Source organism: Aptenodytes patagonicus, chromosome 4, assembly GCF_965638725.1.
Source record: "Aptenodytes patagonicus chromosome 4, bAptPat1.pri.cur, whole genome shotgun sequence".
Taxonomy (NCBI): Eukaryota; Metazoa; Chordata; class Aves; order Sphenisciformes; family Spheniscidae; genus Aptenodytes; species Aptenodytes patagonicus.
Window position 1 is genome coordinate 56511893 of NC_134952.1, and position 20683 is coordinate 56532575.

The following is a 20683-nucleotide window of genomic DNA, read 5'->3' on the forward strand; positions in this document are numbered from 1 at the left end:
CCGATTTTGGAATTAATGGATGTTTTCTCACTCTACTACACTACAGTCACTGGAGAAAGGATGTTGCCTTTGTATTATAATTATTTTACTTCAAAAAAAAAAATCCAAGAAGGATGAACAGTCATTTAAGTCTCTCTTCATAAGACACTTTTTCTTTAAAAAAAAAAAAAACAACCAAAAAAAACCCCCAACCACAGCAAATTACTATGTTTAATCAAGTTCTTTCCATATGAAAGTAGTAAAATTAAAATGAAAGAAGAAATCCAAGTGAAATTCAGCTCACATTTGTGGACAGTGCTCTTAGAGAAGCTAGTCATAATATAAAAGAAGTGTTAGTGAGAATAAATATACCACTTTGCATTTTGTCACACTCCCATTAACATTGATGACAATAAAATTTAGTGAATCGGCTGTATATTGCCTTTCTGATTGTGTCCTTTCCCACCTTGATTTTCTAGCACTGCCAGGCTCTTAGCACCCTGGCATGCCACATGTTGGCCAGTCACCCGGCAAAAGCCATTCATCTCAAGTCATTCATCTAATCTCTCGTCTCCTCCGGGCTCCAAATCCTCAGGGTAGCTATGATCTGACATGTACTGAAATAGAACAAGACAAGCTTTATCTGCCATTGTTTGCTGTCCTTGGGAAGCACCTTTATGTGCATCTTTTGCTAGTCCACATATGGCAATCATAAGCCTAGCTTGGATAAACCCCAAATAATACATCCTGACAGCACAAAGTACATACTGCGTAATTCTCATTTGTACTCTGTGCACTCTCTGCATATGAATCCCAAGTTATCAGTATTCTGGAGAGACATCTCAGGATATACAATCTTCAGAGAGGCTTTGGCAATAGAACAATAGCTAGCAGCAGGAATGACAAACACAGACAATGCTTTGTGGTTACAGCCAAGAGATGCACGGAGGTACTCTGACAGAAGATTGCTGCTTACTGCTGAAATACAGTTTTCCAGTCTTGTTCTTTCTAGACACTTACAAATAAGCTCTATGAAGAGACAGCGGTGCAATACTTTAAAGAAAAGCATATTTTGCTTCAAGCAGCAGAGCAATGACTGGGGAATATTACCTCACTTTATACTGTTAAGAAGAACTAAATGTATAGTCCTAGAGGCACATACTTTTCCTATCCACCACAAGTTTCTAGAATGCCTACTGCCACAGCATTCAGTATTTTTTGGCTGTAATGGCTACTTCTGGGGAAAGTTTGGCAGACATACAAATGCCTGGTAGTGACCAATTCTGTCTTCATCCCATCTTTAGCCAAATGCAGAAGGGAATGTTTCCAGAGGTGCTTGAGCAGAGGATCAGGAATCTCATATTCTAACACCGCATCCTCCAGTGACACACTCTGAATCCTCCAACTGACCAGTCAGTCACAGAATATACAGTGACTGTTTGTCGACTGATCTCCTGCATCAACGCAAGACCTAAACAAACCACCTGTAAATTCTTTAAAGTCAGGCTTTCTACAAATGCGAAGTATTTTTCTCAGCAACACTACTGCAGTAGTCCACTCCAACCTTTACTGTTAAATACTTGCAAGTACTACCGATGCTTTAGCATCTGAAAGGAGGAAAATTTTTTTTTCCTAAACCCACATTCTCATTTTGGAAGTATGGTTATTTTTCTGGGGTACATGCACGTCACTTCCTTGATAGTTTATGCATATGCGTAATCTTTATTTAGCAGCAAACACTTTGCTTGTGCAAAACTACATACTCTAATACTTTTCTTCTCACGATGGCATCAATCCAGGCCTCTGCTGTAGTCCCACAAGGAGAGCCGGCAGGACATGTTCCCTGGCTGATCTCCCGCTCATCCGTTTACTCTGTTACCCCACTCTCAATTGCCTGCTGTATGTTACAGCACCTGGGTTATTATTTAACCTTTTAATCCACCACAAGTCAAAATTTGTTTGGGGTGGTGAAGCGACAAAAGCATCATCCATAATTGAACTAAAATCAATAATTGTGAAGTTATGAAAAAAGTTCCTTTATTTGTGAAATGTTCTTTACTTCAATCACTAGGATACAATGATGTAGGCATGGAACAGAAAGGACTGACCTCATATTCCTACCCCACCCCAAATTCAGGAGAGGAGGTCAAGTGAAACAGTAGGACCTGCTCTTTTCTCCAACAACAGGGTGTGGGGAAAAGGTGTTGGTGGTGCCTTCCGCCACACCAAGAAACACGAGACAACCAAGCCAGGCCTGCCAGAAGCTCCCGCAGAACTGGAGTCGTCTTCTTACGGTATGTGAGCACAGGCAGAAAAAACAGTCTGTGAGAGATTCTTGAATCCAGTGACAGATCCTCTGTTGTCATGCCATTTTTTTTCCCCATGGCCAGAGCCCTCCACCCTACAAACTGGTTCTCATGCATAGCTCAAGGGAGAACAAGGCAAAGGAAAAATGCTGGTCTTGAAGACAGTAACTCAAGAAGGCCCCTCCTGATATTATAGTTGCACAATTGTTTGCCTTTATCCCATCAATAAAGAATAAGGAAGCAAGAGTCACTTAGAAAAGCAGTGAGGGTGCACCACTCACCCCTTCTCCATCTTGTACTCTTTACGATCATCAGGACAATTTGTACTACTTTCCAGAGACAGATCTCTGACTCCAGCTCCCACCTTTGGTGCACATCTACATTACCATTTCAGGTCAGATCCAGGAGTACATTTACAAGGATCGCACACAAGCTATGCTTCAGTTCACACCAGGGAACAGGCTCAGAGCACACAGACTAGATTACTTACAAATAAAGATGTACCCCTGGAACATAACTCGTGCTCCAACCACTACCAGGCATTCAGTCCATGAGACCACGCTAGAACTAGGCTGAAGAAAACTTAAACCTTTCAAAACCTGTAGAGTATGCAAGTTGGGTCTTCAACACCATTTCCTCTCCTATTGGTCCACACCACTCGCATTTAGGGGACATAGCCTTTGCATGCTGAACCCAGAAAATTACTTTAATTTCCCCAGAATGTATGGATGCCAACACAGACATCTTGGTTGGAGCAGTGCCCCAGTGTTGGCACACCTATACAATCTGATTGTGTTCCTGGTTCCTAATGAGGCCAAACAGAAGGGAGTCACAAGTGCATTAACAAACTAAGCGAGATTTCCAGACCGCCTGTGGTTGTGGTTAGTGTAGAGAATCCACTGCCACGTTCAGGTCTCAGAAATGTCCCCAGAAGTTTGCTAGACCATTGCTTCTTTCTGGAACAGCTGATTTCACAGGCACAGTAGCATACTGCAGGGCAAGACAGAACAGCTCTAAGTGAAAACACTCTAGGCAGCAGCAATTTTGAAAAGCTGTCCCGGTAATGAAAATTCAAGCATCTTGAGTCAGAGACAACTTAGGAGAATCATCATCCTAGGGAACAAAGAGGTGATACACTGTGAAAGTATATGGAATTTGGCCCAGGGGAGTCCATGTAAAAGAACAGGACTCAACACAACAGTCCCCATGACAAACAACATCCCAGAGGGCCATTAAAAAGTAAAAAGAAGAAACCAACACCAGTAGGATGGGAGAAATCAGCTATTTTTTTTTCCATTTCCTCCAAGACGGTGAAAAAACCTTCTCTGCTGCAGAATCCCATTACGGGGGAGACAAAAAAGGCAGATGGTCAGAAAAAGATTCAGCAATACAAGATCTTCTGAAACATTTCTTCTTTGCAAACAGAGGATTAGCCTTTCCACAAGCTCATCTGCAGGACTTAAAATCACTGGCAAACAGGGGGTGATGGGAAATAAAAGTATTTCCAAATGCGTGATTTTAAAATGGAAAAATATCTCTGTTAGCCATAAAATCCATGCAGTTTCTCCATGCTGTGCATCTGAATGAGCATGGGGAACAGAACAATAGTCATTGAAACATGCCAAATTAATTCCACTCCAGAATTTTGTCTCTGCAAGCAAGAAACTATGTGGGGGATGTTTACAAATCTTATTTCCTTGATTTTTGTTGGTTTTGTATTTCCCACAGCAAAAAACAATAGCAGCAGAACTTTATTTTTCAAGTGTCTGAAGAAGGAGAAGAACTAGTCTAGCTTTCTTGTCATGATAAAGCAGAGTTCAATAGGTGAATAACTGGCATAAATACATGCAAGATAGAGATTTTTACACTTTTCAGGATTAATGGTTACAAAGTATTGGAACAACAGTAAAATGATTTAAGAGCCTGTTTAGATAATGCATCTTTATGTACTGAAATTTAAATTAAATATAATAGTAAATATTAGTATCTCCCTCTCTCCTTCCCAGTCCTGTAAAATCCACACACAGAGTCCTGGCTTAGAAGCAAGATATATGCTTTGGGTATCCTTCAGCCCATAAGGACCCACAGGATATACGCAGTTTCCTTGTCGGCAATTGTTCTTAAAAGAATTATGTGATAGACATGTATGCACAACAACTATGGAGTGACTAGGTGTATCACTCCCTCTTGATGTCTGCCACTCACTGGGACGGTAAAACAAGTGAGAATTTTTTCCTGAGAACAACTGTAGTTTTCATTTCAGGGCAAGGAGAGACAGACTTGGTCTAACAAATTGTGACTGTTTCTATGTAGGGTGTTTAGCCTGTCCCAGAACACCAAAGCAGGCCTAAATCACCTTATATCGACATGTACAAGTCTAGCTTAAAACTTGAGATCCAGATTTAGAGCTCCTGCTCGCTAAGAATACTATGCTGGCCCACAGAGGTACCATACTGGTACTCCAAACTGCTCACAACTTGACTTCTGAACTGGAATGTCTTCTAGTTACGCTGATTTAACAAGAAAAGCCTAGAAACCAAACTTATGCACATAATCAACCTCTTCCACTTCTCCCTCTTCATTTCAACCAACCTTATACATGAACTAAGTCTAATCGACAAATTTTGCAAGGATCTGCACATTTTTTTCCCCCACTTCAGTATCTCCACCTTTGCTACCTCCTACTTAAAATATACCCCAAACCCACAGTGCTTTCCTTCTAAAAACTCCCTCTCCATGGACAGTCTTAGAAGGTCTCAGAAGACATAACAGCAATTCATCACTTAGTCTCACTACTCTTGAATACAAATCTCCTGCAGGTAGTGAAAGAACCAGGAAGCTTATTTTCCCAAGTACCTACTGGCATCATACCATGAACACTCCCAATGAGCCTTAAGACCACATTATCTAATATATACAACCAAGGAGGGAAATAAACTAGACTTGTACAAAATGTCTATCTTTAAAAAGTCAACAGAAGTGACCTGAAGTGGTTAAAAAAAGCCAGTGAAATATAAACATTTTTCCCTGCTGCTGAGCAAAGGCAGTGTAAGTTGCTTGGGCTTAGTACAGACTCTTTAGTACAGGCTCTTTATATGTTAACAATGTTCATGTCACTGTTGGGGGATGGAAATCAGCTGCCATGGATGAACTTTTTTTAATGATACAAGCCCAAATCTAGCATGCCTGAAAACACTGCGAGATTGTGAGCTATATAGTGCATCCATGTATAGATAGCTTTATTCATCCTCCGAGTTTATTGCCCCCACCCCCCAGCTCTCTTTCAGGTTCATGACTCAGAATGCTAATTGCCCAGTTTTTGTTTAGGGCTGGCTGACTGGCTGTCAAGCCAATTCTATTGCCTATTTGACAAATGAGCTCTTTCGCCTCCCTGCAAAGGCTGTAAGGAAGGTCACGAGACTGTATGGTGTGCTTTTTTTCTTCTTTACAACAAAGTTTAAAGGGGAGAATTCAAGCCAACTTAGCAAAAAAAAAAAAAAAGAAACTAGCCACCAAACCCACAAATCTATCCCAAACTGGTTTTAACCAGCAGCAAACGGGACTCCTGTAAAATGTGGATTATTTCTTTACATCCTGCATTTTTAATGTGGCCTGGCACACTATCTTTTTATCTTAAAAGATTCTGTGAAGCAGCAAAAGTATATACAAGTTGATGGCTGGGTTATAAAACAACACAGCTGGACATAAAGCCACACGATTCAAGACAGAAGTAAAACAAAATCTTCCTCACCACCAAATCATTTTGCAGTAGAGGAGTTCTAAAGAACCAATCCTGCAAAAAAACCTTACGAATTTGTTTACACATTATACAATAGCAGCACCAAGTTCAACTTTGATAAAGACTTAGTTCATTGGGACAGCAGCAGTCTTCACAGAATGGCTGAGGTTGGAAGGGACCTCTGGAGGTCTTCTGGTCACCTAGACCTGGCTGCCTAGGCGCATGTCCAGACTGCTTTTGAAGAGCTCCAAAGAGGGAGACTCCACATCATCTCTGGGCAAACTGTGCCAGTGCTCAGTCACCCTCACAGTAAAAAAAAAAAAGTGTTTCCTGATGTTCAGAGGGAACTTCCTGTGCTTCAGTTCGTGCCCATTGCCTCCTGTCACTGGGCACCGCTGAAAACAGCCTGGCTCCATCCTCTTTGCACTCTCCCTTCAAGTATTTATATACGTTAAGATTCCCCCGAGCCTGCTCTTCTCCAGGCTGAACAGTCCTAGCTCTCTCAGCCCTTCCTTGTAGGAGAGATGCTCCAGTCCCTTAATCATCTAGGCAGCCCTTTGCTGGACTCTCCAGCATGTCAGTGTCTCTCTTGTACTGGTGAGCCCAGAACTGACCAAGGTGTGGCCTCACCGGTGCTGAGTAGAGGGGAAGAATCCCCTCCCTCAACCTGCTGGTGACACTCCTAATACAGCCCAGGACACCGCTAGCCTTCTTTGTTGCAAGGGCACAGTGCTGGCTCACGTTCGACCTGGTGTACACCAGGACCTCCAGGTCCTTCTCTGCAAAGCTGCTTTGCTGTCTTACAGTATACCAATACAACAGCCCATAATGCCTAAGGGATATCATCCAGGCTAGCCTTAGGCAAGAAGCAGTCCAGCTAGAGAAGTGCTTTTCAGTTAAGTTACAGATCTCTCAAGTCTTAGGCTTCACCTACTTGGCCTTCACCTCCAACTCCCCAGCTGCAGCAAAACAACTCTGTCTGGGATGTAACTGATCTGCCCCTCACTAAGTTGCATGGGGCCTGTGAGTATCTGGAACTTGATCTCAGACTGCAGCTTCTGGCCATTGCTTGTCCTCTAGAGAGCTGAGTGAAAGAAAGGTCTCAAATTGGCTTGACGCAAGTCCATTTTTCCATAATTCCTGCTACAAAAAATCAAGTTTGTCTGTGCTCAAGAGCTCTGCAGTTCCGCTATACCTATACTACATTTTGGTTGATAAAACCACGAACTGAAACAGTCCACACTAAGCACCACAGGTCACAACAGTTAGAGAAGCTGGGGAGAGATGCTCATTTTCAAGGAAAGACCTGTGCTTTAAAACAATAAAAAGTATTTTATTTATTAATTTCTATAGAAAAACCTACTACATATGGAGCCTGAGTTAATGCATATTAAACTGCTCTAGGTGGTTTTATTTGCTTGTCTTAAAAACAACATGGCATTTTCTCCCACTTTCAGGATCTGATTAAAAATGGTTTAAGATGACTTGATAACAGATGTCCAAATCTCAAGTAAAAACATGAGCTTTGGCTTCTGGCTATTAGCAATTATGAATTGAATGCATCTTTCCTAGGAAGGGGGGGATGCTTTCCCATACAGAAAATATGTAAAACCTAACAAACCACTACTCTGCCAGAACACCCTCTAGCTGTAGGACTGGTATATTTTATAGACTTCAAACACTAGACTATAGCTGTTTTCCCTTTACCTGCTCATTCATTCTAAAGAGGAATCATTTGTGTTACCTACTGAAACGATACAAAAATATTAAAATCTCTTCTAGAAAGCCACTCCAAAATAAAGTTGTTCTCTGGGGCTTAGACATAGGTATAAGCTCTGTGAGTATGCTCGGAGTATTAAATATAACATGTTTTTACATCTTTGCTGAATGAAAAAAATCACAGCACCTCTTTCCAACCTTATTCAAGCCATCCAACATGAGTATCATATGGTATGTAAATATACATATGTATATATATGGGTGTATACAGTGTGAGTTAATATCCCATTACTATTTGTAATTATCTACATCCAAGGCACATGCACAGAGCAATCAGAATCTAAGTTAGCAACTCACTTCTGAACCAGCAAAATTTGTCCTGAATTTTTACATGGCAAAACTCCAGTGCTTCCAATGTGCTATTTGTTCTGCTGCAAGCGCCAGTTATTATGCCTTAAGTGAACATCAATTTGTAACTTACTCAGTGTTTTCCATTAAAAGAAGAAAAAACATTATGTAACTGAATATCATAGCACCATTGTTATCAGCCAGGTTTTATTATTTTCAATCTTTTAAACAAAGAAGAAAAGGAAACTCTGGCTTTAATTTTAGCTGTTGTCTTTTAGTGAGCCAAACTCTTCATTCAGTAACCCAACACATACTGACTTGTTTTGTATATTATGTCTTGATATTTTATCTTCTTCCCAACTTCTGCAGCAAGCAAACTAAAAATTAGGCTCTGGTTCACAAATGTTTTCTCTTTCCCTACCCCCCTTTCTTCCCATTTCCAAGTTGATTTTACCATCTTGCCAACAGAGAGCGTTCCAGTGGACAGTTTTATTTGCACAAGAAAAGCCAACAGTTATTCTGTCTCAGGTTTGGCTTGATTTTCGGGGTTCACTGTGTTTTGGTTTTGGGTTTGGTTTTTGGGGGTTTTTTTTTGGGGGGGAGGGGTGTTTTTGTTTAAGAGGAACAGCAATTAGCATGCTATGTTAAGGCAAAGCTGAGGAGGCTTATTTTCAGGAAGCTGCCCTCTGAGACATGTAGGCTCCCTCCCCATTCCTGGGGACACATGCAGCAGAGACATGCTGCCAATACTGCCTTCAGTGGAGTGTTCTAGTATCTGAGCTGCAATTTGAGCGTGCATGGATTGAAATGGTTATTTTATGTGCAAGTGTCAGCCATGATTCTTGCCAATGCATTCTTGGGAAAGATGCCAAGGATCTTCCTCTAGGTGAGCCGAGCCAAGGTTTTATTTGACAGAGGAGCTTGATTTTGTTTCAGTAGAAACTGTGTGTGGACACATAAAATGTGCAGCATATTACTATTCCAATATTTCATCAGAAAGAGAAAGAGGAAAAACATGGAGTTTGGTGCTATATTCAACTTACCTTTTCATTCCATGCCCACAATCCAATCCCAAGAAATGCTATGCCAAGGAACTAAAGGGAAAAAAAAATATATATATCAAAGCAGGAACTATAAATTTATGGATTTATAATTTTTTTAAACATACATATTGACTCATCCTCTCTGTTGGATAATCAATTTTATCAGGACTGTGGGGGCTTACCGAGAGTTTTAAAATATGTATGTAGTTGTTTATTTTACAACTCAACCATTGTAACTGGAAGAATTTAAAAACTTGCACAGCTCATTCAGGGATGTTCCACATAGGAATAGTAGGTGCAATAAATGTCATTTTCTCAGCATCAAGCAAGAAAGGTTCTTTTTGAGTTTGTCAGACTCAAAGCAAACTCCACAGTCAAGCAACACATTATTTTACTGTTGTATTACCACCACTGCACAAAACAACTGTCCTCGCAGCTCTCGCCCAGTGAAAGTGATTAAAAGAAAGTCCTAAATACACATACACTATCTGTTTTAGCAATGTTGTCCACAGAAACACAGAAAGCTGTTTAAATATAGTATAACCCGTGATTTCGGGGGGGGGGGAATAATAAAAATAATACTGGTCTAAAGAGTAAGAATTTTTAAAAACCCTGAAGCCAACATTTATATAACCTTTCTGATACTGAATGTTTCTGTATTTCTTAAAGGAAGTTACAGTCCCTTTCTCATCGAAGGGACTCAAAAGCACCCAACTCAAAAGACAGTGTCTTTCCCCCATGATGGAAAAGGGAACAGCACCTATGATTTTTTTTTTTTTATATCCCTGTATCCTCCGTTTCACTGAATTAGAGTGCATCATTTCTCTCCAAATACTACAGAGTTTCCATACAAAACCCACGCTAAGGATCAGTGAAACAAGCAGAACAGGCAGAATAAGTACTCTGTCTCCCAATATCACCGCTGTGTATTTGGCATGATACAGTACCAATCATGTAGAATGCTTAAAAAACATACAGTAGGTGTCCGAGCACATCTCTAAACGTCCATCTGCCCAACTTTCATCTCTGGTTTTTGAAAATTAAGTGCTGGCTAAAAAGAAAACTATATTCACTCTAGTTTCGAGGCATGTAATGGAATGTTGCTCTAACATCAAACTCTAGTTTTCTTTGTGGTTTCTCCACACTGCAGTGTACAGATTTATTTTGGCACATAGTATGCTTTCTCTTAAGATTTGTGTAAACAGCTAAGTATCCTAATGATTTTTCTTTTGCAAAACAGGACAAAAGTGTTTTTCTGTTGAGAAGTGGGAGGAGGCAGGAATATCTACTTAAAAAGCTTTCCCAGACCTGATTTCAACAGCTTCAAAGCAAGATTCTGTCTTCCTTATATGCACTTTTTTTTTAAGTGGCAATTTCAGCTTTATACTACAAGAATATCTGTAAAGCATAACTCAATATTAAGTGGAACATGCTCACTGCAATACCCTGAAGTTCCCTAACACCCCTTGCATCTCTGTGACTTTCTCCTCCAAGCACGCTTTGCAGCTGAGCAAAGGACCATGCATATTACGCCCAGCCAGCTCACCCAGAAGCTCATCTATACTAACTGGGAATGAAACTCTCCTTTTTGACTTGAAGTCATGACTGTAAATTTAAACAATACCACAAGCCAGTATTCTTCAAAGGGAACTGTCGCAGGCTTGGCTGTATTTTAATACAAGATAAATAGAAATTTTTCCTAGATGGAAAAACAGAACTGCTGGTCAAGAAAGTCTTATTTCAGCAGCCTTAATTGTCTATAAAGTACAAGAGATGGATTTAAGAATGTCAGTACAGCCTCCTGTGATACAACACGTGAGCCAAAAAAGGTTATCTTACCTGTATTGAGACTGCTCTTTTTCTACAGTTATAAAGCTTGCCAGAATAGTGTATGTAATCCTCCTGACTGCAGTGATTATTTGAAACTTGAGATAAAGCTGTACAAGTTTCCAAATCACTTGGAGATAAATGCAGTTAAGTTCTTTTTTGCAGTAACAGACTCCTTTCCTTCTTTCTTACACAGCCAAGGGCGCCAAGGTTGAAGGAACAGGAGTGAGGGGAAAAAGCTGTATTATAAAAATCCATAAGCTGCATTTGGAAGTGGCAAATTGTTATTTGTAGAGTGGTACAAAATATTATGTTTTGCAAATAGCTTAATATGGTTTTGAACAGAATAAGCATAGAAAACTAGAATGAAAGAATTTGATCAGTGCATACGAATGTAACTTAACAGCCATACACATCAGCTGCAAGTCTGGCTCAGATCCACTAGCTTTATTAAATTTAATCCAGTCAAGTGTCCTGATCCTTCTCCAGAAGTTGAGATTTAAGGGTAAGATTACCTCATGGGTTGCAAAATGTGACTTATAGTAGACTATATGGGTCTCAAGCCAGGCCGAGCTCATCTCAATTTACCGGTTGGGTAACGAGACTGTACTATAACTAAGCTGAAGCACCTAAAAAACTGAGATTGTCAAGCTTCTGGCAAGCCTATCAAGAAAAACCAGGAAACTGAGTTCTCAGAGTTTTCAAGAGGATCAAAGAATTACATGCTGCTCAGTCCTCTCCATATCCCAAAACGGAAATCTCTGTCCAGTTGCTTTTTGAGGAGCTGATGAAACAGGAACAGTGAACAAGATCCATTAGGAGAAAAAGGTTCAGGATGGAATCACAAACTCTTTATCACAGGATGCTGTGGAAATCAAAAGCTTAATGGCATTCACAAAAAAAGATTAGATAAATTCATGGAGGATCCATAGCTATTGAAAAGTGATTTTGATACAGCTTCTGGCTCAGGAAGTTTTTACACTGTTGCTCATTGGGAGATCATAATTGGGAAAAGATCACTGTATGCATGCTTTGTTGCTTAAATGCCTCTTTCCTTGGACAAACTCTACTTGCATTACTTGAGACAAACTACTGAGCTAGGCAGACCACTGACCTAACCCCCTACAATCATGCCCTAGAAAGGCCCACCCTTGCACAAACACAGCCTGCTACGGGGATGAAGCACACAGGAATGCTCTCAGTAACCCCCACTGGCAGAAGACATGTTCATGAGGAGACTTACACCTCTCACCAGGATTAACTCTGGATTTTCTTGACAATTATGAAAAACTCCTGCATAGCCTAAAAAAAGTTGAAAGTGCTTAGCAAAAATCCTTCTGTACTTTTGCTGTTAGAACCAGAAGTAAAACAGGACATGTATCCTGCTTATCTTGCAGCCCTTCTGCAGATGTCTCCAAGACAGTCTTGTTCTGCTTGCTTGTAACCAGAAAGAAAATCTCTTCACATCTGAAGCACGTGGGGAGAGGGTGAGATGGCATACACATCATCTCAGTCAAGTCTGGAAAATTTCTTTTACATCCATTAAATTATTCTGATGAGTAATAAAAGGGTGGAAGTTTGCTTCATTATCTACAAAACACTCTACAGAGAAAAACAGTCTCAATTCTCCACAGGCATCTAGTAAGACCATTTAGCCTGACTACAAATGGTCACCGGATCTGGGGCAGAGCTTGTAAAATCTTGATGCTTTTCTTTTTTAAAAAATAATTTGCAGCAGAATATTAAAACATTCCTCTGGAGTGTTACAGCCTTACAAAAAAACTTGCATAGTAGTACCTTCTCAGCCATAGGTTTCTTATTCACAAACATCAAACAAATGTGTTCAAATTTCTCTTCTGTAAAGATTATGTGTATTTAAGAGTAGAATGAGTAGCAGTACTCGTACTGTTGCCCTACTTGTAAAGTTCAGTTTGCAGAAGTGGCTTGATTGATAAGTGTTTCAAGCTGCACATATCTTATTCCCAGTCTCACCTGCATGGAGGAAACTGATTCTTTGTTGCTAGGGATACAGCATCATACAGCACAGCATTTCATTTAAAGGGTGCTGGGGTAAATACAAATGCAAATACTAGAAAAAGTTTGAGAGAGAGGAGCTTAATTGTAGAGTGATCAGATGTTACTTCACATACTGAATTTTTCATCTCAGCTGACATTCTTAAATAACTTGGCACCAGTTTTCAACCAAAAGTATGACAGCTGCGGGCCAAGCAGTTAAAGGTTGGTTAATGTGCCACATGCATAAACCAGTGTATGTCCATGTGTGGATACATTAAAGACTTCTGTGAGAAGAAACTATAGTGCAGCCACCTAATTTCACCTTTACTGCGACAATACAAACACACTAGCAGAAGCATGTCAAAATTGTCAGAGTTCAGAACCTGAGCTTCCTCACAAGAGCTTTTTTTTTTTTTGAGCCCTGTATTTAGGCAGTGTGAAAACCTCTCACCTGCCCTTGCTTTGAGAGCTGCCACAAGAACTCTGTGCGTGGTGTTAGCAAGGAGACTACCACGATTCCTATGGGCACTTCAGGGTTTCTTACATGGCAATATGTTGTAGGTTATTCACAGAGTGAGATTTCCTTCTGTGTGATTCAAGCCAGCACAGCACGGGAACACAAGGTACAGTATTTTACTGACAAGCACAGCAGTGACTGGGACAACATGAAGTGTGGTATTTCACATCCTGAAATATAATCAGGGAAACACAGGACTTCTGAGCTTTGTACATATATAAAGCAGCACTGACAAGTTCCTAACTGACTCTTAAAACCCCAGATGAACAATTTTTCCCTAAGCACTTCCTCTGCAGCACTCTCTGCTCAGACTCACTCAGAAATATTTCAAAGTCAGAATACTCACTGCTTTCTTTAAAGTATTTTATGCCAAATAAGTCTTTTTGCTTTTTAAGCCACAGCAAAAAGGAGCTTAATGTCTGCATCAGAGCACAAAGGACTTTGTTGTTGTTTTTGTTGCTTGTTTTTAAGTAGCCCTGACAGAGAAAGGGCACCAAAACAGAAATTAAAATGAAGTTTCACAGTTTTCTTCTTCCCTTCGTGCCACTGATGTGGACTCTGCTTTAAATATGTCAGTTAGCATTCTTTCAAACAAAACAAATAGGACATCCTCTCAACTCTTCAGCTTTCGCCTGGAGCAGTATCACAAGGAAGGAAGATACCAGAAGTCTGCCCTGTTCCTTCTTCCATTCACCCCAGTTCCAGTAACTTTTCCATTCTCAACACAAACTGTTACAGCATTTCATTTTCATGTGGCTACACATACATGGTGACCATGAAAAAGGCAAACTGCTCAAAGCATACGTACACATTTACATATTTATGCTAATGCTTACACAAAGAATGCATTCTCCTAAAGCCCATTTCTTGTTTGCCTTGAGACATTACCAGCAGGAAAACACCATGTACTACAGTCAGTGAATGAAGATGCTGCGTAGGTGACTAATTACCATTTTGGTTCACAGCAACATTCAGATATAGACTGAATATAGACTAAAAGACGTCAAATCTATTTCCATTTTATGTGCAGCTTTTAAAAAACATTAAACTATATTTCACAGATGACTGTCTCAGTAATACCTTTTCCCTCCTGATACAAAATGCACATATGTGAAAGAAAAAACGATCCCAGTTTCCACATATTTTGCTCAGCTGAATCAGACACACGACTGATTTTATAGAATCATCCAAAGTAGAAAAACAGACCCGAGAACACAATGAGAAAAGCTGTCTGCTCTATCTTGCAGGACTCTTAGCATGATGGTTTCTAATGAAAAATTAAGCACTTATGACCCCAATTTTCAAAGCAAGGTACTGTGGCTGTTAATGTATCTTTCATTTTCCCCAGTATGGGGTTTTCCATTTTGTCTGACAAGTAAGCAAGATACATATATACTCCCTCCCCCCCCCAAATGCACAGTCAGTTGCCATTATTTTCTTATTGCCTTCTCCAGTTCTTTAATTGCACAAGCAAGACATCTGCTTTCTGTTACTGTTGCTCTACGTACTTATTTTATTGCTTTCTGGTGGTGCAATTGTAAGCACTGCCAATCAGCTTGGAGCAAGGGTCCCTAAAGACTGAAGTCCCTCTCCTCTTGTCCACAGAAACTGATATACTGGAAAACAGAAAAAGGAGGATGAATTAGACCCTATTTCCCCTGCTCCAACTTTTGAACAACAACTCCCCTCAAACCTAGATAAAATAAATTTAACTCTTTCCAAGTTCACAATGAGACTCTCTAAACTCAGGTCCTGCTGTCTAAAGAAAATACTTTATTTGGAGCAGATTTTTTTAAAGCACACAAAAGTTATAGATAGCAGTCACTTTGTAAAATTCTTCACTAAAAGCTTTTGGGAGTTTAATGTTTTCGTTTCTATGAGATCTAGCTAATTTCTTAAAATCAGTACCTTTTTCCACACACAAAAATCAAAGACCTTTAAGGTAAATACCCCGCCACTACCACACAGAAACATTTAAAAAGCCTACAGAGTTGAAGTAACATCATCACCATTCACTGTCACTTTGGTACGCTCATCTCACACAGATCCTATCCCTTCTCTTCTACCCTTCTTTACACTCTCTATTAGTCTTTGTTCCACCATCCCCTCTTTCTCTGCTCTCCCTGAGCCCAAAAGACTATGCGGGAAGACTGAGAAATTCTGCTGCACACACCTCCCCACAGGTCTCTTCGCTGCCTTCACTTCTGAACTACATTAAGTGCTCCGTGTCACTCTACTTTTCCTATCCAGCCTTGTTCTCTTCATCTATACCATTCCAACTCTGGTTCAGTCCTCTCCACTGCAGCTTCTCTGCCTGAAGTCAGTTTCTATTTTTAAAACCATCCAAAAATTATGTAAGCAGTGCTGTAGCAGTGTATTAAACCAGTATGGGCTTAACACACAACCATAAGCAGCAGAAAAGTGCAAAATGAAAATAAGAGAACTGAAAAAAAACCCTGAAACCTGAATTCCACATCCTATATCAGTACACTAATCATTTCTCTTAGCCAATTCGACAATGCAAAGACCTAAGTCTTCTCACTCTGGCCTGCAAGTAAGAAAAAGTATGAAGGCAAAGAAAGCATGTTCTGCTTCAAGCTGGGGTGAAGCAAAGCGTCTGGAAGCAGTATTGCAAATGGGTCATGTTCTATGTCTGTCTTGCTGCCCAGGGCTAGCAGCTTCCTACTCCAGAGAACAGCAAGACCTCCTCCAGCTCTCCTCTTCCTGCCACCACGCCAACCTCATTTGTCCTAAACCACCCTACCTGAGCTTCAGGCTATTTAGGTGCAGCCCCACCGTGACTCTCTCATGTGTTTTTTATGAAGCTACTGTTCCATTAAAAGCAGAAGTTAAAAAAACAAAACACACACCCCAAAAACACACACACACCAAAAAAACACCCACAAAACAGAGCATACATGACATTCTCATTATGAAACTGATACACAAACGCTCACTTTTTTCAGCTACAAGCAGTGAAGTTGTAACATCCAATTCAGGCATTTGATACAGCAAACAAAGGACCTGAGCTAGTTTTTTCCTTAGTAACAAATGGTCAATTACATTGCCTACACAATTGATTTAAGTAGCTGAGAACATAAAGAGCGCAGAGGCAGGAAACACAAACAGGTAGGCTTGTCAACACAACGCGAGACTCTGAATGCTCAGCATTTCCTTTTCTGAGAGCAGTCTCAGCTCCTAGCTGTGCTCGTAGCCTATGGAGGGGGAGTCCCAAAATCTTCTATCCCGGCTACACAAGCTGTTATATCCCAGGCTGTTTCAATGGACTATACTCAGAGATCCATTCTCTTCACTTCGCAGAGAAGCTAACACATGTGGAGGATAAGGGAGGCATGAAAAGATTGAACCAGTCTGGATAGAAAGGCACACTAAGTGAACACCACCAGCTTTACAGACAAACTTGGGCCAGTTTAATCTGGCTCTCTTACTTAAAAAACCAAACAAAACCAAACAACCAGCACAGAAAAGAGAGTGAACACAGAGCAAATGGTGAATACATACCCAACCTGCAAGTGCACACAGAACTTTTTCCAGCAAATTCTACAACAGCTTTATTGCCTCTTACCTTCACCAAATCCTCATTCCTGGTTCTTTTTTAGGGGTCCCTCACAGTAAGATGTTCAAAGCCATTTACAAAGAAACTGGTAGCACATATATGAAGAAATCATAGCTTGAAAAGGTAGGAAGTGATTCACTGCAATTTAGTAACGTGCCAGAAGCCGAGCTCAGGTATCCAAAATCCTAACCCTGATATGATGTGACTGTATAGCCTATCACACACCTCTCCCCAGATCAAATCCGACTCGGAACTATAAACTCTGTAACGGCAAATACACATATATATGGCATATATTAATATATAAAATAAATCAACTTCTAATAGTCACTGCACCAAGCATTGGGGGAATGGAGGGAAGGAGGAGACACAAGAGGGGCTGTGGTAGGTTTATCAAGAGTTATTTGACAGCCTAGTAACTCTTCACTTTACAAAGATGCAGCTGAGAACATACAGAGACCAGTACTACTTTGTCAACACAAACAAAAGCATAACCTCAAAAGTCATACCAGCTGTGTGCATGCGTGCCTGTGCATGCCTTGGTTTTTCGGAGAGGTGTGGGGCAAAGAAATAAAGCCAAAACACTAATTAGACAGATATCAAAATTATTTTCCAATACCCATGCACAATTACTGTCAGCAATCCAGATGCACAAAGCCAAATTACAAAAGACACATGTTCTGTAAATACTCAACAAAATTGTTTATCATTTTGCAACCTTGTAGTCCTTGCAATAGAGGGAACGTCTCTAAACACAGTAGTGTTTTTAGCCACTGTCAACCCTCAACATTTCCTGTGTACTATGCTGTAACTGCCCAGAACTAAAAAATTCAGATTATGTATTAAAAGTGGTTCTGTGGACCTCTTAGTGCACCTTCCAGAGGCACCAGAAGATCTGTGGACCAGAGCTTTGAAAAATTCTGTTCCAGACAATAAGGTCATTCATCTCTGTATTTTGTCTTGCACTGCATTGCTTCTTACTAACTCTAGAAGCTATTGTATATGCCCCTGATGTAGGGTACACAAGGTTATTCACAAAATTAAGCCAAATTTTTACTTATGTCAAAATTTACCAATGCTTTATTAGCTATTTTATACTACAAGATATCTTTCTAATTTCCAATAAAAGTAAAATTTGCAGGAGTTGACATCAATTTGCCATTTCTACAATAACACTACTTGGCAGGGGGCAAAGCAAACAAAACCGTGATTTCAACTTCTTTTCAAACAAGAGTGACATGTAACAAACCAGAGGCAACAAATGGTCACAATGCTATTTACCTGAAGGTTTTATTCCTAGGCAAAAGTTCCACAGTTTGGCAGTGGAAAAAAAAAAGCAGCTATAAAACAGCTGCTTGTCTAAATGAAACAGACTGCTGACCCTTTGTCTAGTTTCCAGACAGCATCAAAAGCACCTCTATTATTTGTTATTCTCAAAAGAGGCATCGGGGGCTTCACTAAACATGCCAGCAAAATGCTCTTCACTTCTGTAAAGGTGCCCCTTCAAATCACAGTTGCTTAATGTGATATGGCAGTCTGGGGAGGTTTTGCTGCTGACACCTTTGCTGGACTCGTGCTGGAGATATATACAATGCTATCGCTCCAATTTAATTTGAGGGTGTTAAACTTGTTTTAAGAATAAATGCATTGAAGAAACAGAACCAGATTGTAAGATTTCCAGTTCACTATGACAGAGCCTATTTTTCTCATATAATTTCAGCTTGACCAACCGTATGAGCAATATCGCCTAGATCATAAAATGCTCATTTGCTAAGTGCAAACTTTTATTCCTGATTTTATTGCCACTTTAGTTTACAGAAATAATGTAGTTCATAGTTCCTGATGAGTCCATTACCTTTGTCTAGTATTATGCTTCTCTGGTTTGCACAAACACCAATAGCTGATCCCTCCTGTCGACACATATCAGGAAAACAAGGATTAGAAAATTTCTTTGAGGGATGTGGAAATGTAGTTGTAGTACATACAGATGGCTCCCTAAGAGAAAAGCTATAAAAAGCAAATGACGCTGCCTCACTAAGATCCTTCTGCTGCATAGCTGTGCTCTTTCAGTCAGTCTTTGCCTACCACTCTTCCAGGATGAAGGAGGTGTTCTGGTATGGCAAAGATGACTTGCAAGAGAGAGTGCACGTGTCAACCAAATAATCTCATTTTATCCCTCATCCGTAAAAGCAGAGCAGCTGCTTCTAAGATCCCACTTTATTTACTTGTAGATAGTCATTACCAAGGAAGACAGTACCTCAAAGACCATTTTTAAGAAAGCCTTGGAAACGCTAGAATGACCTTAAAAAGAAAGTCTTCACATCACACCTCAGTTTCCAAACAGGGTCCCACATAAAAAACAAACAAACAAAACCCAACAAAACCCCAAAAAAACCCAACAACAAACACCACAAAAAAAACCCCTAACAACCATGCACAGAGAACTGGGTTTGGTCTGACTTTCTGCATTCGCCCATCATTTTAATGTGGTCCAGTGACTGCAACTCCTCCTTACGTAGGAAAAGTATTTTCTTACTTTCTGCTCAGCCCCAGAAGGGTTTCAAGGCACAAGGTATATGAGCAGCACAAAGCAGCCATTTAATCATAAAAATATGAATGTTGGGTAAGTTTCCATGCCCAGCTGGACACTGTTATAAAAAAGAAGAAAAGAAAGCACTTAGTTTTTACAACTGAGTGCCAGCAGTAAAACTGATTTAAACAGCTTTAGCTGTTTCCCATGGAACAGTCACCCTACACAGAATGTCAAAAGGGACCTCTGCAATCCACAGACTCAACTCCAGCCTTCCAGGCAACACCCACTACATTTGGCTTGGTCAACTGGAAGATAACGTGACTGTGGAGAACTCTGCCTTTAAGAGTCCCACAAGATCTTGATGGAAGAGTGTTGCTTTGGGCACATTACAGAATAGCAATGTGTTAGGGCACAAACTGAATAAAGCAGACCTCTATCAGACCGAGGGGCTCAGAAAGCCTCCTGACCACCCCTGATAGCAGACTTCTCATCACCAATATTAAAGTCAAGGATAGAAGGAGATCAAGTAATGTGTGCTCTAACAAACCTGTGATGGAAACAAAGGCAAAAGCACAAAGAAAAGGAAATTTTCTCAATACTGCTTAAAAGGCTTCATCTTCTAAAGGAGTAACTCCACACTACGCACAACAGTTTATTCTAATGATGCATTTATACAGCAAAGAAGGTGCATCTCAGCTGCTAACCAGAGATTATTAATTCCTGCTAAAAACACCAGTGTAAAGAAGGTATCCTGGTAAAGCAGGGATAAAAACTTGAGCCTAAATGTAAAAGAGAAAGTGTGCCGCATTGAACTGCTAAACCAAGTTCGACACCTCCCTGCCTGCAATGCAGTTGAATCCAAGCTAGCAGAGAAAATAAACATTTTGCAGCACGAAAGTGCAAGCATAACACTACATAGAAAAGACAACTTATCTGAAAAACAGTACTTAAATTTTTCCCTTCTCTGAAAAACATTGCTTCAGTTTTACCCAAAGGCAATAGTGTCAGTTTCACTTTCCAGCCACTAACCATGACAAACACACAGGCAACAGGAGAGGAGACAACTTGAAAGGCAATGG

The 20683-nt window shown here is 40.3% G+C and overlaps 1 protein-coding gene across 1 annotated transcript in view; it reads right to left on the reverse strand.

The window, feature by feature from the left end:
• TSPAN5 (tetraspanin 5) overlaps window positions 1-20683 on the reverse strand; it is an 85943-nt gene that overhangs the window by 12400 nt on the left and 52860 nt on the right. Inside the window, exon 2 of the mRNA XM_076336789.1 lies at window positions 9135-9185. Within this exon, the coding sequence (XP_076192904.1) occupies window positions 9135-9185 (51 nt within the window). The remainder of the gene's footprint in view (window positions 1-9134; window positions 9186-20683) is intronic.